Below are 20,774 nucleotides of genomic sequence, written 5' to 3' on the forward strand. Positions count from 1 at the left end.
TTCCTACTCTCTGGGAAGAGATGTACCATGCTGCTCTTGGAATGGAGCTGTTTTCCCTTCCACACCCTCCAAAACTATGATGTTACCAAATACTTCTCTTTGATCACTGAGTTAATTTAGAACAGCATCAGCCAGTCTGATCCACAACGAGGGCTACTCTTACAGTTTCTAAGATTATGGGCTGTGAAGCTACAGAGATCTACATTTAAGTGCCAATTAAAAAGTGACTTCTGCTCATGAACACAAGGGCTGATTGGCACAGGGACTAAAATGCTTGACTGTTTCAACAGATCAGTTCTGCTACTCTTGTTCATAGACATTTTTCCTAAACAGCTCACAATTCAAGAAAGTTCCAAGATCTTTTTCCTCAGATACAACTTGGTTACTTTCATGGCAGTTTACCAAAACTTTAAATATTTTTATTATAAACACATATTCCCTTGCTTTGAAATTTCAAAGAAGATTCCCTCCATAATGTTATTCTCTTTTCTTCAGACCACCCAAACTTTCACAATCAAGTACTTTAATGCAATTACAGCCTACTGCTGTTTCCATGACAAAAAGCCCTCTGAAAATGAAAGTACATTTCTACAAATAACCAAATAGAAGGAGCAAGAAAGCTCAGTTTAAGAAACCTCTTAAGGTTTGCTCCCTCTTCATGGACTCATTTTCAGAAATCAGTTAGGTACAGCCCAGTCAAACAGGCAAAACTGATTCTGGGCTGATTTAGTGCATTTTTCAGAGAAATTCTGCAGTCTCTTCTGAATGATTGCAAAGCACCACAATCTAAAATGGAGTTCCGACCCAAGCAAAAAAAAAAAAAAAAACAAAAAAAAAACTTAAACAAACATAAAGAAACAGACAAAAAAACCATCCCCTCTGAAGACCCTACCCCTTCTGTATACCATGAGAAACTGATGTAACTTGAGCTTTGAGCAGTACAACTCATTCTTACCTTATGAGACCATGAGGATTCACTCTGAGCCAGTCCCTTCTCCTCCTCTTCAGTTCTGCTCCCAGTTTTTCCAGTAGGGACATTACACACATCCTTATTTTGGGCAAAAGGATCCGTGCTTTTCTGTAGTATCCTCCCTCCTCTGGCCCGATAGTCAGCCAGCATTCTGGCTAAGCTCTGGCTATAACGTAGATGTTCTGCTATTCTAGTATTAACCAGCTCATGAGAAGGTAAGATTTGGATAGCCTTGGTTTGGATACTCCCATTCCTCCCTTGTAGTCCAGAGAAATCCCGCAACAATTGCTTCTTCCTTCTGCTCTCCAACTCCTTGTATTCCTTATTGAGAAGAGGAGACCAATACACTTGCTCAGGAAAGTATTCCCGGGCAGGGCATCTCATGCCTTTTTCAGTCAAAAGAAATGGTTCACGGAACATCAGCACTGGAGAAATGCAGAGAATGACATCTTTCAACTCCTGCTTAAATGCTGCAGAGTAAGTTTTGAGACGATCCTCAGACGAAGTTACCTCTTCCGTGATGTATAAACCAGTATCATCCTGGAGAGGGTCTCTGAAGACTCTCATCTGACTCTTGGACTCCTGTAAATCATCTGCCTGTTGAAGAGGCTCTAGTGCCTCGTTATCCAGAGTGGCCAAGTGCTGGTCCATGCCATGGAGGGGCAGTGGGGATGTTTCAGGTATTGCATGAGGTACAGAGCTGAATACTGCAAATGGTGACTCTCCTTTGTGGTGCTCTTGCTGCTTGGAGGACACCGTTTCCAGCTGACTGTTCTCTTGGTCACCTCTGTCAAATACACCTCTTGGTTCAGGCAAACTGACCTCATCAGAGGACACTGATTCAGAGATTACAGGCAGCTTTTCAGAGGATAGTTCAATGTCTTTGACTGCTGTGCTGAAGTCCTCCCCATTGAAGAGGTTCTGTTGTTCATGTTCATCTCCTGGCTCCTCAATAAGGGAGTGAAAGGAAGTGTTTTTGGTGAGAGTAGGGGGCATGGCAAACTCATCCATAAGAAATGAGATTTCCAGCTGGGAATGATAAGCCACACAGACCATGAAGATCAGGATCTCCTTCACACGAGCCAGCTCGTACTCTGCAGCACCACACAACTTGATAGTGCAACCCAGGTGCTGGGGACATCCTTCAAAGAACATCAGGGGTTTTGTCTGATCTAGAAATAAAACATGAGAGTTAGGATGACAACTACAGTTAATCTGCTTTTAGATACCTCACACACTCAAGAGACCGTAAAGGAGACTAAGAGCACATAACATTGGTGGCTGCAGAAATTCGTATTACTGTACTGAAATAACTTATTTTACCAAGAAAAAAGAAGCATTGTCTATAAATCCTCTCCTGTTTTATAAAACGAGCCATCATAAAGTCAAAGTGAAGTCTATATGGAACACCCTGACCTAAACAGAGTATTCTAAGATCACTGTAGACTGCACCAGTGGGCAAAAGAATCCCTTCCCTTCCAGGCACATTTGCTCATCCTTACAAGTCAAAAGGGCAAGTCTGAGGGCAATGAAAGGTTGGAAGGGACTATGAGGAAGTAGAAAGGAAATTGCTCAAGGACAGATTTGATTGAACTTGGAGCAACTTGGTCTAGTGGAAGGTCTAGTTCCTACCATGGCAGAGAAGCTAGAACTAAATTATTTTTAAGGCCCCTTCCAACTGAAATCTTTCTATGATTCTATGAAGAGAGGCAAAGACTGCATCTCCACAAAGATCTGCATCCACAGCATTTATGTGTGCCAGCACCACTGGTAACCTGTCAAGCAGCATTTCTTCCTTCCTTTGTAGACTCCCATTGCCTAGGGGAGTTACAGAGAAAAAGGAACCTTTCTTAAAGGTCCACAATGACTGGACATGGGGAAGTGTGCACAACAAGGCAAATTTTGATTGGATTTGTTAAGGTAGGACCAGATGAACTTTTGAAGTGCCTTCCAACACAGGCTGTTCTGATTCTGTCCAATGCAGAAAAATTCTTTACAGTGAAAATGGTGCCCAGACAGACTATGAAATCCCCACTCTGCAATATTTTCAAGAGTTGGCTGACAAAACCCTAAGAAATCTGATGCTGCATTGAAATTAATCCTTCCTGTTTTGAACAGGAAGTTGGACTAGACAAACGACAGCATGTGGGAAGAGAAAAAACAGTTTAGAAGAAAGAAATCAGTCAAATAAAATCTATAGAGTGTCTTTTCTTAGCAAGATCATACTTTTCTCTACACAGGCAGTTCTCTGTGGTTCCAAGAAGTAACGGAAATAAAATTAATAGTATGACATGCAATCACACAAGGAAGCCAACAGTTCACATCTATTCAAAAAGGAGCAAAGCATTCGTCCTTTCACACACATAGGCTAAGGCACATCAAGGTTTACTCACCATTGGGCAACTGAAAAACTTGCATATAAAATTTATGACAGGTCCCCAACTGTGGTTTGGTCAACAGTTGATCCATTGACATCACTAAGTCTCCCTGGGTCATTCGACTTACCCGGTCTAACACTTGCTGTAAAATTGGAAAGAACAGTAAGAATTCACAATGCAAGGAGGACACTGGCATCCTTATCTTGCTCTTAACAAATAAGAAAACATCAGTGCAAACTCTCAGTTAAACCCAGTCCCACAAACCCACATCCACAATATACAAGAATCTTAGAAACAGAGTTGGGTAAGTAATTCTGGTGAGATTGTACCCTGCCTAGAACTTCTCACTTGACTAGATCCAGATACCTCCAGGAGATGCAGTGCAGTCAGCATAATGTTGGCTCTGCCAGGAGCTCAGCCAACTCCCACAGCTACTCTCTGTTTGGCTGTCTGTACCCTGCCTCACAGGGACAGAGGCTCTCTGGCAATAGGTGAAGACCCACATATGATTTGCTATAAATGGATATCAAAGTCAACTAGAAGTAAACCAGGGTAACAAGAACCCATCAAACAAGGACGCAGCACAATAGCTGTGAAGAGCTGAGGAAAAAGTAACTCTCCAGATCTGCCTGTCTCACTTTCTTGGAAGAGAACATTTGGTTAGAAATGAAAATAAGACAACTCTTGGCTTTCTCCGGGGAGCTTGCTACAAGAAGTCATTAGAAATCTACCAAAAGGCCATGCCTAACTCTGATCAGAAATGCTCACCGGCTTGACGTTGATGACCAGAGTGATACCATGCTCTAAGAGCATGTCCTGGGCAATTCTGGACACAGTCTTCTCAACAAGGACCAAATTGGGCTGGACATCAACTATCCGCTGTACGTAGTTCTTCAAGAACTCCCTTTCCTGCAGACAGGAACAAAGTATAGCAGTGAACTACTGCAAACCCATCTGGAAAATAAACCCACTTTAATGCTTAATATCATTTTTCACTTCATTTACATACTGTCCTTTCCTATAAAATAGGGAAAACAGCTATCCAGAAAACACCATCAGTAGTCCATTGTGAACATTTTCATACTCCCACAGCACAACACTAGCTTATCAACAATATTTTATAAGCATTTCATAAAGAAAAGGTCTATGTACTTCAGTGTTTTCATATGTAAGGCACATCCCTGCTCACAGGGGCAGGGCACCTGTTCCAAAGTGACATTTTCTAGTTCATCACTCCATTAGGTTGATGGCTGTTCCAATTTTTCAAGCCTGACAAAAAATAACATGGGTGTGACCTAACCCTCACCTACATGAACTTTTCAAATATTTCTTCACACACCAAACCTTATCCAGCTCTAGTACTGTATAAGGAACGTACAGTTCAGAAGGTCTCAATAAAAACAAAAGTTTTCTAAAATGCTGCATTGTGAGAATCAAAAGCTCACAGGTTCTCAGGACATCTAACTTGAGGACAAAAGCCCTCAGTGCAAGACTACAAGTTTGTACTGTATTTACTGCAGCAGCTCTCTTAACTAGCTTACTAGAAAAGGAAAGTTCTTTATTTTCTATGCAACCTCACTCATAAAACTCCATCTTATATACTAAAAGAATTTGCAATGGTCATGATTTTGTTGGGGTTATTTTAACCAAGAACAAAAGCATATGCTCACCTGAAGTACTATAGGCTCTATGCAAGTAAACTTTGTTTCTTCTCGGTAGAGGTACTCAATTGAGCATTTTAGCAGAAGAATTCTAGGATTTTTTAAGCAAGAGTTCATCTAAAAAAGACACAAAAATAGTTAAAACAAAAATACAAATACCAGGAGAGGAAGAAGTACACAAGAAAAAGAGACAGACTTCTCATGATTGGTCCCTGCTACTCCCACCTGCCTTTAAAGTGTCTCAGTTATCTCCCCCCGCAGAACCAACCAGACATTCTTCCTTCTTCTGAAGTTGCCACACCCAGTTGTTGGAATTTCACAGGTACTGTCCATAAGCAAGCACTACTAGAGAGATTTCCAGTTCCTGCTAAGAGCCCCAAAGTCTTGATATACTTGATTCATGCAGTTCACTCCGATCTTGCCCTCCTGCCTTAAAGACCCATTTTACTATACTATTCTAAGTCAGAACCACAAATGCCTTTTTCTGCCTAAAAGCTGGGGTAATTATTAGATGCCTCATACTCTGGTAGGGATGGAAAGGATGTTTTTCTATACATGAGGAGAGTTTCCCCCCCAAAATCTCTGGGCTAGAAAACAAAACAGCTTGGGAAAAAAATACTTTAAAAGCCATTCTTTTTGGGAGCTCACAGCAGAGAAAGCTCACAAACCTCCTACGTGGCGAGAGAAGCTTCCTGACAGAAAAGCAAGTCAGAGCTCCCTTGTTTCTACAGCATGCATTACAGTAAGATTAATCAAGCTGCATTACCTTTTTGTGTGCAACATTCTTAGTGCAAACAAATCCATTCACCACCATGGAGTCAAATTTCTTTCCACCAGGGATCTAACAAAGCAAAAAACATTTTTAGAACTGTCATACACTCCCACATCTTGTAGTGCAGTAAAGCTAATACATAGAATACCTATTGTAGGTGATGTACAGATTTCAGTTACACCCTCAATTATCAGATGAAAAACCAGATACAGTCATGCTGGACACATAAGTCTTTCTCTTTAGAGCCTGACAAACTTAGGACAATGTGAAAACTAGTACTGAGTTCTAGGATTTCTACACCCCTACCAGAGATGCTTATTTGTCAAACCAGTATACTTCAGCACATAACAAGGGAACTTAATTTTGACAGGCCTTGAGGAGCATATAGCTTTGCACATGCCATTTCTATTAACAACAAACAGATTGTAAGGAAGGGGAGGAAAAAAAATAAAATAAGGAAAGAAAACTAAAAAATCCTCTACCTACCAATTGAACACATCAAACAGTTGACTGGTGTGCCTGCAGTCACAGGCAATCCCAGGCATAATAAACAGCATGAAACAGGTTTCTGAATAACATGTTTCAGAGAACATTCATATTACCAGCATGTGAAAATAGCAGACAGCTATGAAGAGCTTTCACCTCTGAACAACTGCTCTTTGAACTGGAGTTTCAGGAGAAGCAGGAACAAGTGGCGCTACCTGAAGAGATGCCACAGAACTACCACCAGAATCATAAGGTTCCCCTCAGATTTCACATGGCTTTCAAACAAGAGTACTATTGAGATGAATTTGGCCAAAGAAAACTAAGCCCAAATCTTCAGTCCTCAGTCACACTAACTCCTTGGATGTTATTTTCACATCAGACTCTCAGAAGGAAGTTTGCATGCCTGAACTCCAGACATACAGTTCAACAGTATCAACACTGGGCCATCTGGCACAACTGGATACATCATTCTGACTTGATTCTTGCTCTTGAAGAAAGTCATTGTACTTGGCATGGGAGGAGTTGAATACTCCATAATGGATAGGTACAGGGCAACAGATTGCTGCACCAAGTCCTGCATTTGGTATATCTCTTATCCAGCATTTGGTATATCTCCAATTCAAGAGGAAAACAAGCATAAACCAAAAAAATGAACCAAGTAATTACAGAATTGTACTCTTTGCTACCTTCTGCAACCTACAGTCTGAAATAAGAGGTCAGACCCAGTGCATTAAAGCACTTTTCACAGCACGCCAAGTTCCCTCTGTGCAACTTTTTCCAGAACCCCACCTTATCCAAAGGCCAAGTCAGCCCATTACAGTACTGAATATGCTGAGGACAGTGGAAAGGGGACTATTCTCTTCAAACAGCTGCAACCTTTTGTTTCCCTGCATCCACTGCTTGAAACTTACTTTTTTGATGTGGACAAACTGGCGGATATCCATGTCATCATCTCTCTTCTTGACATCTGGCCGTACTGTTTGAACTACCTGGCAGACCACGGGTACAATAATATCCCTCCAGGACAGTGACAGGGACTCATTGTATAGAAGCTGCTGAAGGAGTGCCATCATGTGGTTGTGATTAGCAGACCTATAAAAAAGGCAAAATAAATAGATTTCTCATTAAAAAAAATATAAAAATACAGTGCAGTGATTAGCTGAAGTAAAATTCTTAACCTTTACAACGCAGAAGTCCTCTGAAGGAACAGTTGCCTAAAATGTTCTACAATCAGTTTTGGTCCTGTACTCTATATATAAACATCACAAGATTAAAAAAACAACAAAAATATACTGTAAAAATGCTGCATTCTTAATGCAAATTATTTCCTTGCATTGCCTACTGCAGCTCAAGTCCCACTAAAAGTTTGTGGAACAGAGGGGCTTCAGAAATTGTTACTCAAGATATGCAAATTCCTTTTTCCACATGTTTCTTACAGCAGCCTTTCCATGGCTTGTTTCTCCCCATTCTCTTCTCTCAGCAGATCCAGATTGCTGTGGTGCCAGCCTAGGGGTGTGAATAAGAGCTCTTTGGACTTCTCCTCCACCCTCCTGTTGAATAACGACTCTGCAAGAGACAAACAAACACTGTTAATGTAAGGTCACAGTTGAATGCTTGCATCTTTCTGAAAGGCTGCTTCAAAAAGGAAAGAATTTACTAAGATATAAGTCTTAGTAAGTAATGAGTAAGTACTGAGTTTAAGGTAGATGTCATAGTCCTCAGTTTGAGGGGGACTGACACTTTCAGTTACTATATTGTGTAGTAACTCCTTAGAACTGTTCTCTGTTTTGCAGTACCAAAATTAGAGGTTACTTCAGCACAGTTCGTGCTTTGAAAGAGTTACGAGGTTATTTCCTGCATGGTTATTATGATATTATAGAGGCAAATTATAAACTTCCACATTGACATAATGGCTGACTATATTATAAATCATTTATACTAGTAGTGTATAAATGTTCATCAAGCAAGTATGTAAGCCTTCACAGATCAAGCTTAAAACTCCTTACTGATAAGCCAAATCTTTAGACGATAGCAATCCAAGGAAGACTACTGAAGAAAAGTCTCCTAAAAAACAATTAACTTCTTCCAGATGCTCCACACACAAAATTAGCTGTGTAGAAGATTAACAGAAGTTACATTGCTTTTCCCCTTCCTTCTGCAAAAGTTAAAAACTAAACACCAGTTTAATCCAAGACTTTTTTTTCAGGCTAGACAGACATTGGGGTTTCACCCTTATTTCCTCCTCTTATGAGCGCACCAAAATCAATAGCATTAACTGGGAAGAAAAAAAAACCCACAAGTGCATCTGGCCATGATACTGGAAAGCACATGGGTTTATAAACTTATAAGTGCATGTAATGGCCTTTTATTTCAGAAGTAGCGATGATGGTGGTGATGACAAGAAACCCAGAAAGCTTTAAGAGAAGAAGCTTTAAACTACTCTGTAGAAGCTGTGCAATTTGTTGTATCACATCTTCATTTGCTTGCACAGGAGTTAAAAATCAGTTATATAAATTTGTTGCTGGAGAAACTGTGAACAAACCTGCCACTTATGCTCATTTTTTTTAAAAAGTAGAAGTTTTACTTTGAGTCTTTTTGAATGCAGGAATCTGAGAAGTGAAAGCAAATCAAGCTTGAAAATGCATTCAAAAAAGTCAAAATATAATTTATACATCAGTTTTGCTACAAATAAGTTCAGATCTAGTGTCAAGTAAATATTTTGAAAGGGTCAGTGCTCTATTAAAGGAGTATTAAGGAATTTCCATCATATTATAAAACACACAACAGCAGCAATCAAAGTTTTTCCTTACCTTTAATAAAAGCGTCACTTATAGAGAACATCTGCTGCCCTCCGTTTTCAGGATTCAAGTACTCTGAAAGAAGAGAGAAGAGGGATATAGGTGGAGACAAAAAAAAAAGACAGGTTACACTGGTGTGGCCATATAATTACAACGTACACGCCCACACCAGAAGAAGCGGCATTACTCATCCAAGTGTTTAGTCACCAATTTAGCAACAGCTTGGTGAGTGGTTAAGACAAGAATATCCTCTCATTCTTGTTCTATCAAAAAATTCTATGATGACAAGAAAACAGTGCTTATTAATGCAAAGAAACAAAACAAACAATGTAGACATGAGCCAAGACTGAACCAAGAGTGCATTTTCCAACTGACACAGACCACCCTTTTCTAGACCCAAATACAAATGTGTTAAGATGTGATCAGACACCATGGGATGGCCTCCTCACTCAGGTCTATAAATGCAGCTTCAGAAATCATTCTGGTCATCCACTTCATTGAACCATCTCAGACTGTGGGAGAGAGTAGCCATAAGGTTTATTGTATACAGTGCAAAAAGAAGAAGACAGCCTGCCTTTCAAGAGCTGAAAGCCTCAAGTCCAGGACAGTTGAGTGTTCTGGGGAAACCATGGTGACAGAGATGGACTCCCAGAAACAAAGCAGCACAAGAGACAGATCACTTTACATGTGGGAAATACAGTTAGAGCCTGGTGCTAATAATGCCATGGTTGTGGATTCAATCCCTGTATGCGCCATTCACTTAAAGAGTTAGATTTGATGGGTCCCTTCCAACTCAGAACATTCTGTGATATCTGTGAAACAGGTTGAAGCTCCACGTATTACCCTCTTTTAGCTTGCTAGATCTTGATGCTTCTTGCTGACAAAAAGTTTGTTTTCTCCAGAAGCCATTCGCTATTGTGCCTTTAGTTGGCTCCTCACAGAAAAAGCAGCAGCCCAACTGCTTATACAGCACAATTACCTGAAGCCCAAAGCCAACCGTTTATCATCCTTCCTGACAATGCTTCAGACCCACCACAAATAGAACACAAGGCCAGGCTGCTTTCAGATACCAACAGAAAGCAACAGAAAGCTGACAGGACATAAACAATCACAAGGCTCTGAGCAGCAGCACTCAGGAGACCCCTTTCATGCCACCATTTTAAATATCTGAGCTTGTTTGCAAGTAGATACTCGATAGAGGATACATGTACCAAAGACAAGTTACAAGCCTCCTTGTAGATTCCTGGTTATTTGAGATTTCTTTCATATCTTGCTTAGTTTAAGAGTTCAGCATTACAATAAACTACTGCTTGATAAAAGCTGACCCACCCTCAGCATTCATTCACTCACCAACTATCTAGAGAAAGTCACGTCATGCTCTACCTACACAAGAGCATGTATATTAGCACTTCCATCCCTCTCCATCTTACAACAGCCTCAGGGCATACTTCTTACTGTAAACATACTTAAATTAGGTCTGGCACAGACCCCTGACTGGCACAGCCAAAGCACAGTTATTCCCAGCTGAAACCTAACCTTAGTTATGCTCTGGACAAAGATACAGGTAGCATTTCCAAGCCACTTCTAGATTTGTAATGATCTAGGTTCTTTCATGTAAGTGATCTTTAAGGACCCTTACAACCCAAACCACTCTATTATTCTTTTCAATACAACTTCAGCTCCTGACATCAGTTCTGATTAGTTCCCCAGGAAAGTTCCTGACAGGGAAAGATACCATACCCCTTCTCAGCCCAGACAGATAACACACTCATAAGTGTGAGTCTGAGATGGTTTAGGGTGGCTAACACGCACATTTCTTACCTCACATCATCCCTACATGCATCATGCACCACAAAATGAGGAAGAGGGATGGGGAAATATCCCTGTAGCTTCTTTTATAACCTGAAAACCCAAGCACCTTCTCAAAAGAAGAACCAAAAGGGCTCCTGGCAACAGCACACTGAGCCTTGGCAAACAACACTAAAAAGGAACTGCATACTCTTACCCAAATCATCTTCTCTTTCCCCTAACTACTTTCAAGCATCAAAAATACCCAAAATACCTTATACCATGATCAAGGATATCTGTCTGGAAAGATGTTTATAAAAAAGTATTTCACATATTGTTAACTGTATCTCTTCAAAAACAGCAACTAAACCCCATATATAAAATTTATCATGTAACCTCTTCTCCCAGTTTAAATGCAGAAAATAACCTTACTTTGTACTATGTCTTCAGGCAGATGATACTATAAATGAGTCACTATTCTCAGCTAACTTGGAGTCACCCAAATTTCATGGAAACATACCAGAGTTAGTCAGCCTGTAACACCACAAGAAGTTCTTCCATTAGAGTATACACAAACCACTCTGTGCTAAATCACAGCTGGTGGATACATCACCGGGCCTTGCTTCAAAGCAGCTGACCTCTGTGACTCTGGGAAATTGCATATCCCTTAATCATTCAAGAAATACTTGAATTGCTTAGATCAAAGCTGACCTGAACTTCCAGCACTTGATGTTTTCTATTGTCAGTCCTCCCCATAATGCAATTACTGGAATTTACACAGTCCTTAGGAAACTAAATTACAACTTCAAAACGAAGGTGGGATCTTCAGTTTCACTTCATTATTTCAAAGGAAGTCAAGTCACTGTCACCCAGGTTAAGGACAAGAGACAACTCCAACAAAATCAAGCTAAATAAGTGTGTGCATAACAATCATAGGGAAGTTACTGATGCTGACAGTTGCAAATACCTCATATCACTGATTAACTAGAGAACTCTGTCCTTAAAATAACCACCCATTTTACATAAATCCTTAACTATCTAGTTTTGGCTGTCTAATCACTGCAATATTCTAGCATCTTTTCTTTAATTTAGCCAGGACAATCAGAAAAACAAGGTGAAAATCTTCATATTCACTTTATTATATAAAGCCTCTGACTTTAATAGTTACAGAACGAAATTTTAGAAGCCACGTATTTCACCATCATGGGGAATGCAGCTTTCATGTAGGGTTTTGTCCCTCCTCACTATCCACAAATGTAAGGAAGCAGAGCAAAGACATCAACTACTACCCAACATGTAAAGCAACTAAAATATACTAGACCCAAGCCAGTGGCAAGCCCCAGTCTCGCACACGCCTTGAATCACTTAGAGAGAATGCAGTTGTCAACAGGCAGGCACATATTTCTTCCATCAAGGTGTTGGTTATAGAGTCTTTCAATTTAGTACTTCTTTAGGGGAAAATCCTTTCAAATGTATTTGCTTTCTTCCTACTTAAGTGGATGATCTCTTCTGAAGAAATGCTATGTATATGGATTAAGTTAGGCCTTCTTGCTTATCAGTAAGATTCTTCTGTAAAATGCAAGCTTATTAAGGTACCATTTCAAGTCAGCAGAGAACTCTTCCAGGTTAATCTTGTTCTTTTGTTTTCTGGGGTTTTATTTCTTGCTTGCTGTTTTAAGTTCTATCTCCAACTGTAGAGTGACGTATCAAACTGGTTTATGTGTGGATTATTTTTCCAACCCAGTAAGCCAGTACACATATATGGATCTATCTATTATGCATGGGCAAGAGACTTTGCTCCAATGGCAAAGAGAAAGTCACAGGGGAAGTTACACACTCTGCAGAGAAGGTATTTCAACAGGTCTATTGAGCCTCCTCAGAGGTGAGCACATCAAAACTGCAAGCAAGTGCCAGTTAAATATAATATTTTCCCCTCTGTAAGATAGCTACATAAGCAGTGTCCAAATAAGTCAGTAATATTAGGGCCAGCTCTCCATCATGTGCAACTCCAGCTGGTGACTACCTCATACCTTTTTGGTCGGCAGGGTGAGGGGGCACATGTGGGTACTTGGAGTGCTTCTTGATATGGAAGTTCACGTTGTCCAGCTCCACGTTCAGGCTGATGGAGGCGGCCGAATCACTGTCCATTGTGGACTGGAAGCTGCTGACTGAAGTGCGCTTGCTAGGGCTGGCAGAGTCTTTTAGTGTTGGGTGAGGGGAAGATACAGGGAGGAGAAGGGTTCAAATGGGTATTATGAGGGTACCAGAGAGGAAAAAAATTGTCTTTAATACATAAAGACTGGTGTGCAATAATACAGTATTTTCACAGCTCTAACCTTGTCTTCATGTGGGCATGCTGACATACTGGACATTCTTTAGTGCACTACTATAGGGCCCAAATTAAGCAGAACTCTGCCTGAGAAACAGAAGGCAGCAATTTACATGCTTCTCCTTCACTGGAAGTTTGAAGCTTTACCAGTTTCACTAAATTCAAAATACTGTATCCATTGTGAGAAAGTGGAAGACTAGACAGGCTATAGCTTTCTTAGATCCTTATGGCCCCAAGCACAGACACAGAAATGCACACAAATAAAGCAAGACATGGTTAACCTACTAAGTCCTGAAGGCCTGGGGACAACAGAAAAGAAGGCAGCGTGAGAACAAGACTCAGGTGAAACTTACTGGCTGAGTTGTCTTCCCCTTCATCAGCAATCTGCTCTGTGTCACTGTCATCGAACTTGATGTCTTTGAACCAGGATGGCTCAGAGTGGCCCTCAACAGAGTTCACAGAGTCACTGTCTGGAGATGGGGTTTCTGAGAACTCTGTGCTCTAGAAAACAAAGAAGGGAAAAAATTATTAAAGTGCAGCTCTGCTGAAATATTAAGCAGCCTACCACAAATGCAGGCATTTAAAAATCAAAGGATACTCTCAGTGGGCTGAGCCAAGTTAGTCATAGAGTTACCCCCTTTGGCATGAAGTAGGAACTCTTTGGGACAAGAAACAAGTACTTCTTTACAATTCCCAGCCTCTGCCTACACCCTGCTTCTAAACAAATTGTGACTAAGTGGCACTAAAGGATAAGTTTATTATACTGCACATTTTCTGTCATCACAACCAGTTAAGCAGTTTTGAAAGCTTGCTGTCTCCAGCCAAGGTGGGTGACAGCCTTATCCTTCATCCAGAAATCAACATGCACAGCTTTTGGAGGAGCCTAATTCTATGTTACTGGAGCAATTCTTTAACTGATCAATGTAGCCCCGAGAGTTTTAACCCAAGATGGACTCTAGATGGGCCTACTGTGTCAAAGCAAAGACTGGCCAGATTGCCAGAGAACCAGGAGACTACCTAAGCAATTTCCATCAGCCTTCCTCATGCCTCCAGGCACCTCAAAACAAAGTTATCATCATGCCTTTGGCTGCAGTGAGTACAGCAAGAAACAACACCATTTCTCCAGACTCTTGTCCAGAAGAAGGGAGATCAGACAGTGCTTCCAGCTGATGAGAACACAAATTTACTTTAAACATATTACATAAACACCTTACAAATAGGGATACATAAGAACTTGCTAGTTAAAGGCAAGCTTTTACCAGGACACTGAGACAGCTGACTAGCTGAGATATCAGATGAACACCAGAGCAATCTCAAGGGAAGTCATATGACTGTGTCCATATGACTGCAATGCATGAGGAAGACAAAAGCTATTGGCTGCAAGCTTTGTCTGAAGCCCATGGGACAGCTAAGCCATTCATCATTGTAAGAAGCTGAAGAACACAAAAGGCTCTTAACTGAAACTGAATGAGTTAAGAGAGGCTACAGAGCTATCTTGTTCAAGCTATAAAACCCAATCACTCTCGGGCCAGTGACTGCTCTTACCCCTCAGTAGGCTTTATTCCAGTGAAATACAGTAGGACAGAATCTCTGGTCACTAGTTCCTGCCTCCCCTCAGGCAACTAGTCCTGTTTGGGAGGCATGAGAAAGACCCCATCCCAAACTTGGATCATGTGGCTAAGGTACTGAATTCCTTATTACTCCATCACTGGAGATCAGAAGGTTACCAATACAATATATCTAAAATATCCACTTGGAATTTTTTTAAAGGAATTTTGAAACAGAAGGTCACCATTGCATCTCCATCACCAGTAAGTGCACATAGATTCTAAAATCTGCACATGACAACAAAGTGCCACACGCGCAGACTGTGCCACCTTGAGATCTCTGTGGAAGATGTCCACCACGAGAGGCCTGGCTCTGAAGACCCTTTCCTTCACTTTAGGCAGCACCACATGTAACATCTCATTCTCCACAGAGGACAGCCACAAAGCTTTCTGGGCAAATTAAATTTCCTCAGGTTTCAACCCACTAAAGAAAAAGGTCTGGCCCTCTACTTTCTGTACAGGAGACCTGATTTAGAAAACACACTATAGGTGTTGAGAACAGGATTAGAAAATATTCTAGTCAACAGCCAAATCCAAGAACAATGGTATTTTTCAGCTTTCCCACTCCTTTTACCTGCAATGGTCTGTAGAGAGCATATTCATCTCTGAAGAGCTGATCATGATGACTGACACATTCTAGCCAACGTCCATCAACCAGTGCCTGTCCTATTGCAATGGCCTGGACCCTGGAAGTATAATAGAGGTGTTTTTTTATGTTTTGCTCTAAACACATATGGTTTATGATACAAGCACACTACAAAAGGGGAGGGTCATTTGCTATACAATACTGCGGTGAGGCAGTATTGAGCACAGTGTACTAATTCAAGCATGGAGCTAAATAAAGAGACTGCCAGTACTATGAACTCAGCTGAGGTGTCCAACATAAAATTAAGACATGTTGTTTGTGCTCCTCCAGTATTGTATACTGGAGTTATGTATACTGATTATCTCTGAGGGAGGACTATTGCTCTACACTTAAGAACCATCTCAATTTTATGCCATTATCATATTATTAAATATACAAGATTGTTTATATTCACCTACACGGTTAAGAGCCTGCCAGTTCCACTGAAAATTCAGCTATCAAACACTGTTAGTGATCTCTGATCCCAGAGGCAGACTTGCTCTTTGGAGTACCAGTGAACACCTTTGGACAATTTTTGTAACACACACGCTGTTCTCCACATGAGTGATACTAGTCCCATAGCTACCTCCCATACTGGTTTCCAAACCAGACAGCCTCTGTGCCCTGCTGTTCTGGGGCACATGGAGTCAGAATGCAACCTGCTCCAGGGTAGGCAGTAAAGGGGAGATTTGAATTTTCTCTCTCATCTCCTTGCAAAGGGGCCTATCTCTGCAGTCTAAGGTACCCTAGAGCAGCTCAAACTCACAACCTCCTCTATACAGAGGACACCTGTTGTCTCAAAGCATCAGTGTTACCTTGTGGTTATGTGCCCATTTCTCATGAGCCAGTTGACCAGCTCTTTGCCCACAATGCAGTTGGGATGTGTCCGCAGCCAGTAGCGATGGTCTTGAAACTCCATACCACTGTTATGATGGCAGATTTTCTTCCACAGATCTTTCAGCTGGACTGAGTCCTGGACAGGGAGATATGCAAATTAATTACCAGTCTATCTCAGCACTGGTTCCAAGGGCATCAACCCAGCCCTTCAGATCAGCTTCTAGATCAAAAGCCCTCCATAAATAGGCACAGAATCTAAGCCACTCAGCATAACCTATGCAAAGGTGCAAACAGAAATAGCAAACAGATACAAAATAGCTCCTTATTTCCTTCCATTCATATACAGTCGAGAACAATAAAAAAAAGTCAAAGTGGGTACTCTTAGAGTTAAGGGGGTTTTGAAGAGGCAACATTCTGTACTACCTGCAAAATACTTATTTCCTCACTACTGCCCCCTTGCACCCTACTCTCAGACTCAGGAGGTGTAAGCAAACAGAGGACACGGTCCTCGGCAAGAAGGTTTTTCTGTACTATCTGTGCTCAGCCCATGTTCAATATTGTATTATTGAATATATTAGTCCAATATCAAGACCAGATATAAAGCAAGTACTTAACATAGCAATGTTCACTGCTAGGACACTATCTCTTATTGAGGATCCAGTTTTGTATTGTCCAGCTTTTATGAAGCTTTTCTAGGCATTGTTAGCTTGTGAAGCTTTTTTTTTTAATAAATAGGCTCACGAAGCTTTTTTAGGCACTGTTAGCTTTGACCACTAAGAAAAAAATGCATGTATTCCTCTCAACTCAATTAACCTTTTTTGAATCTGTGAATCTCTTCCCCTCATCACTTGGAACACTTCAATCTGTATCTAAAACTTATTTTGGAGCCTGCTAAACATGTGTGACAACTCTTCCGTAGGCTGTGCTCCATCCAAACGGAGCTGTTTCTCTGCACCTAGCCACTTCTGTCTTCCCATATGTTCCCCTGATTAGCACAATGCATTATTACAGGTGGAAACTGGAATCTGGAATTATTTTGACCAAGCAGCACACCATCCCACGGTGTGGAGAAAAGATGCTGCAGCTCACATTCTCAAATGCCTCATTTGTTCTATTTTTGTGTAACAGAACTTTAATTAAATTTTAACTGGTTTCAGCTCTCCAATTAACTGTCATATTATTGCATTTTCCAAAGGGTGCCCTGAGGCCCAGGAGTTATGCTCCGCTTTTATTACTGGACTGGCTTTCTGCTTTCAGTCCAGCAGTGGCTGTTCTGGGTATTACCCTAAAACAAATGCCAGCAGCTTCCCTTCCATACCAGGTATGGAATCAAATGGATCAGTACCAGAACATAATAGGATCACACAATTTAATGCAACTGTAGTCTCCACAGTTCAGCTGTCCTGAACTGGTGAATAAAGTAAATTGAAGAAATAGGCAGAACAAAGCAAATCCTTCCAACTCAAGGATTTTGACCTCTAGTTCACTGAAGTGTGTGCTTATCCCAGTGTGCATACAACCTTCCCTACCTTTATTTCATGAACAAAGTTCATTAGTCTTCTGAATGGACTAGATTAGGCTTTAAATTAACTCCTGACATAGAGTCAATTCCACACAGTAAGGGTATTAAACAAACAGTAGGAATGCATAGAAAATCCTTCATTAATTGACACTGTCTTCTGCTTACATGAACAAAAGAATACCAGTCCTCTTCTTCCTCAAGTAAGAAAATGGACCAAAAAAAAATCAAACCATGTGAAGCCAAAGAGCACTGAGACATGAACATCTTGCTTCAAGTTGCATTCATATAGGTTTGAATTTTGTTTTTCCTGCATTAACATACATCTGTGAAGTACGGTGGTATAAAGACATGCCTTAGACATGTTTCTCCCTCCGGTGGATATCCATTTACACAGGAACTCGGAAAGGAGTTTTGCAACTAAACAGGAGTTAGTGTCTCTACACCCTCAGGCACACTTGAATGCATACTGCTGACAGCAGGCAGAACCTGGTAACACAGAATGAGCCTGATTTTAAAGTGGCAATGGGGCACAATCTTGAGTCTTTTAATGTGTGAAAAATACTACCTTCCCTTCTCTGCAAGTTCTTTGCCTTATTTCTTGGAAACACTTCCCTTTCCTTCCCTCAAAGAAACAAAACAGTTTTTTACTGTTTAGAAATTTATACAGTAGCTGCAACCTACAACATTGCCTCTGGGTAGAAAGGATAATATGATTACACAGAACACTGGTACACATTGACTTTTCTTTTAAAAAGTACATCATTACAACCTTCTACAAAATATTTTACTTTTTCTGCAAACCAAGAGGGGCCAAGTTATGTTTTGGCCCAGTAGGCTATAAGGGCTTTACTTTATTCATCATGGTGCAACTATTTCAAAGCAGCCATTTAAAGCTCCTGATTTAAAGCTCCAGGCCTATGAAAATCTCAACTTGAAGAAATACAAAAATAGGTCACTGCATTACAGCTGCAACCATGACAGGCTTAACTCAAAGAGCCATCAAAGACAAACTCCACACTTAGCAAGACTAAAGTTGTAAACATTTGTATGCAAAATCCCATGAAACTATGATTTATTTCAGGAAGACAGTAATGTCCAAAGCAGTATCAATATTCTCCATCTCTGCTCTCCCTGGAGGAGAGGTCCAGGTAAGAGTGCTTAGAGAAGAGCCTTAAAAGGCAGCAAAATACTCCTGCTGCATGATACAAGGAAGGGAAACCTCACTGTCTTCACAGAGCAAGGCAAAGAGAAATGTGAAAGGTACCAGAAGGATTTTGCGCTCATCCTCGCTGGTCTCTGCCTTCATATGAGTGCGAGTGGCCTGGGGGCTGACAGATGTCTCGTAGGCAGGCACCATGGGTGACCCCGACCGATCCAGAGACAGGTTAGTGATGCTGGCTGACCTGCAGGGGAACAGAGAACAATTCAATTTTAAGTATTCTGGTGCTTCACCAGAGCAGGCCTCTATCTTATAGCATAATAAAAACCAGCTCAAGCCTAGGATACTGTTTACTTTTGTCAGTACAGACTGCTTAATTCTTCCTCCCTTGTCAAAGCAGAAGAAAGTCTCCCTAGGAAGCAAGTGAATTGCTTTGGAACTGCTAAAGTATGCATAAACTTCTGTAAAGATCTTGTATGAAGCAGTTGGAACTAAGTTTAGGCACACCAACTCATACATGTCTGTATTTAAATTGACTGGGGAAGGGATGGCATGCTCCAGCAGTTTGGAGACAAATGTCAGCAAGGGTAGCCAACACCCAGATCCCTGTAACAGAGCATTGAGACTTCCTCCTCTCCTTGTCCCATTTAAAATTCCTTGTCCTCAGCTCTCAAATACATGGCTGAAAGCTTGCAGAGCCTGAAGTTTGAGCACTGTTCCCCAAAGTGGCTAAACCATTTTCAGAAGCTGGAGGTCACTGCAGCAGGCAATCCCCCTTGTACTGCAATATGGAGCACCCCCCTTATCTCGGCGCAGCTGTTAGGAAACCTTGGCTATGCACTCCAGCACAAACACACAATTTTGCAATTATCATTGCAAAGTTACAAATGCAAACAAACTCCAGATACCTTCTGCTCCATTAACCCACAACTAGACCTGAGACTCTGAATAACCAGGGTGCAACTTCTCATCATATAGAAGCAATTGCAGTGTATCCTTCAGTGCTGACAGTACTCTCAGGAGTGAGGATGGAAAACAGTTCTGCATATATCAACAGGGAAACTCAAAATGCCAGTGCTAAACTGACTGAAGAGGCTTGCACCAATCACATGAAAACAGTTGCCAACCTTTAGCCTTTGGAATGAAACTTTGAAAACTTTAAAGAGCTTGCTAACTGGCTAACAGACATACATAATTATTACCAAAAATTCTCCATGGATGATGCGGCTCAACTCAAGCATGAAAAAAGCAATGCCACCCTATTTCAGTTTTTATACTGCAGAGTTATGCACCTTAACAGAAAGCATCCTAATGCATAAGATGAGACTGACATGGAAGTCCATAACTAAGCACTCTCCCAGTTGTTTTACAACAGCTGCTTTAACTGTACCACATACCTGTAAGCACCAGAGATTTTGTATTTGGGTGTAAGCAAGTTAGAACAGTGTGTCTTTATCATCAACAATTATATCTGGGCCTTTATTATATATATATTTCTTAAAAACAGAGAGGGAGATTTTGCAATGGAAATGCTTATCCTTTCAAAGGACCTGCAAGGGAGCAGTTTGAACCCTGCTTGGAACATTTGACTGTTCTGCTGTGGTTTTCCCCCCATCATAAAAACCAAGACTGAGAACAAATAACGCATTTCCCACCCACACAGAAAACAAATAGCAATATGTAACTTCTGTTACCTGCCTCTAAATGCACTCAACATGTATATTTTCGGCTTCATCTCCTCTAGAAAGGAGAATAGTCAAGCTTCTCTCAAAGAAATGGCTACAGCTGCTTTTAGAAGATCTAAAGGCTAACATCACTTAAATCAAAGCCAGTAGCTTGCTT

The 20,774-nt window shown here is 40.9% G+C and overlaps 1 protein-coding gene across 11 annotated transcripts in view; it reads right to left on the bottom strand.

Annotated features, from left to right (window-relative positions):
• Positions 1-20,774, bottom strand: part of PIKFYVE (phosphoinositide kinase, FYVE-type zinc finger containing) — a 61,863-nt gene that overhangs the window by 23,221 nt on the left and 17,868 nt on the right. For 8 of the 11 annotated variants that reach the window (XR_012057009.1, XM_072932327.1, XM_072932323.1 and 5 more), the window contains 13 exons: positions 19,038-19,176; positions 16,230-16,387; positions 15,364-15,475; positions 13,536-13,683; positions 12,884-13,051; positions 9,078-9,140; positions 7,704-7,833; positions 7,179-7,359; positions 5,776-5,850; positions 5,019-5,126; positions 4,117-4,257; positions 3,364-3,490; positions 956-2,142 (listed from right to left, as the gene is read on the bottom strand). Coding sequence is in view for 10 of the 11 variants with exons in the window: in XM_072932327.1 (XP_072788428.1) it covers positions 956-2,142; positions 3,364-3,490; positions 4,117-4,257; positions 5,019-5,126; positions 5,776-5,850; positions 7,179-7,359; positions 7,704-7,833; positions 9,078-9,140; positions 12,884-13,051; positions 13,536-13,683; positions 15,364-15,475; positions 16,230-16,387; positions 19,038-19,176 (2,737 nt within the window). In the remaining variant the exon portion in view is untranslated. Of the gene's footprint in view, positions 1-955; positions 2,143-3,363; positions 3,491-4,116; positions 4,258-5,018; positions 5,127-5,775; positions 5,851-7,178; positions 7,360-7,703; positions 7,834-9,077; positions 9,141-12,872; positions 13,052-13,535; positions 13,684-15,363; positions 15,476-16,229; positions 16,388-19,037; positions 19,177-20,774 lie in introns of those variants that run through there. The other 3 variants (XM_072932326.1, XM_030277604.4, XM_072932330.1) reach the window with 2 other exon arrangements.

The sequence above is a fragment of the Taeniopygia guttata genome, chromosome 7, assembly GCF_048771995.1.
Source record: "Taeniopygia guttata chromosome 7, bTaeGut7.mat, whole genome shotgun sequence".
Classification (NCBI taxonomy): Eukaryota; Metazoa; Chordata; class Aves; order Passeriformes; family Estrildidae; genus Taeniopygia; species Taeniopygia guttata.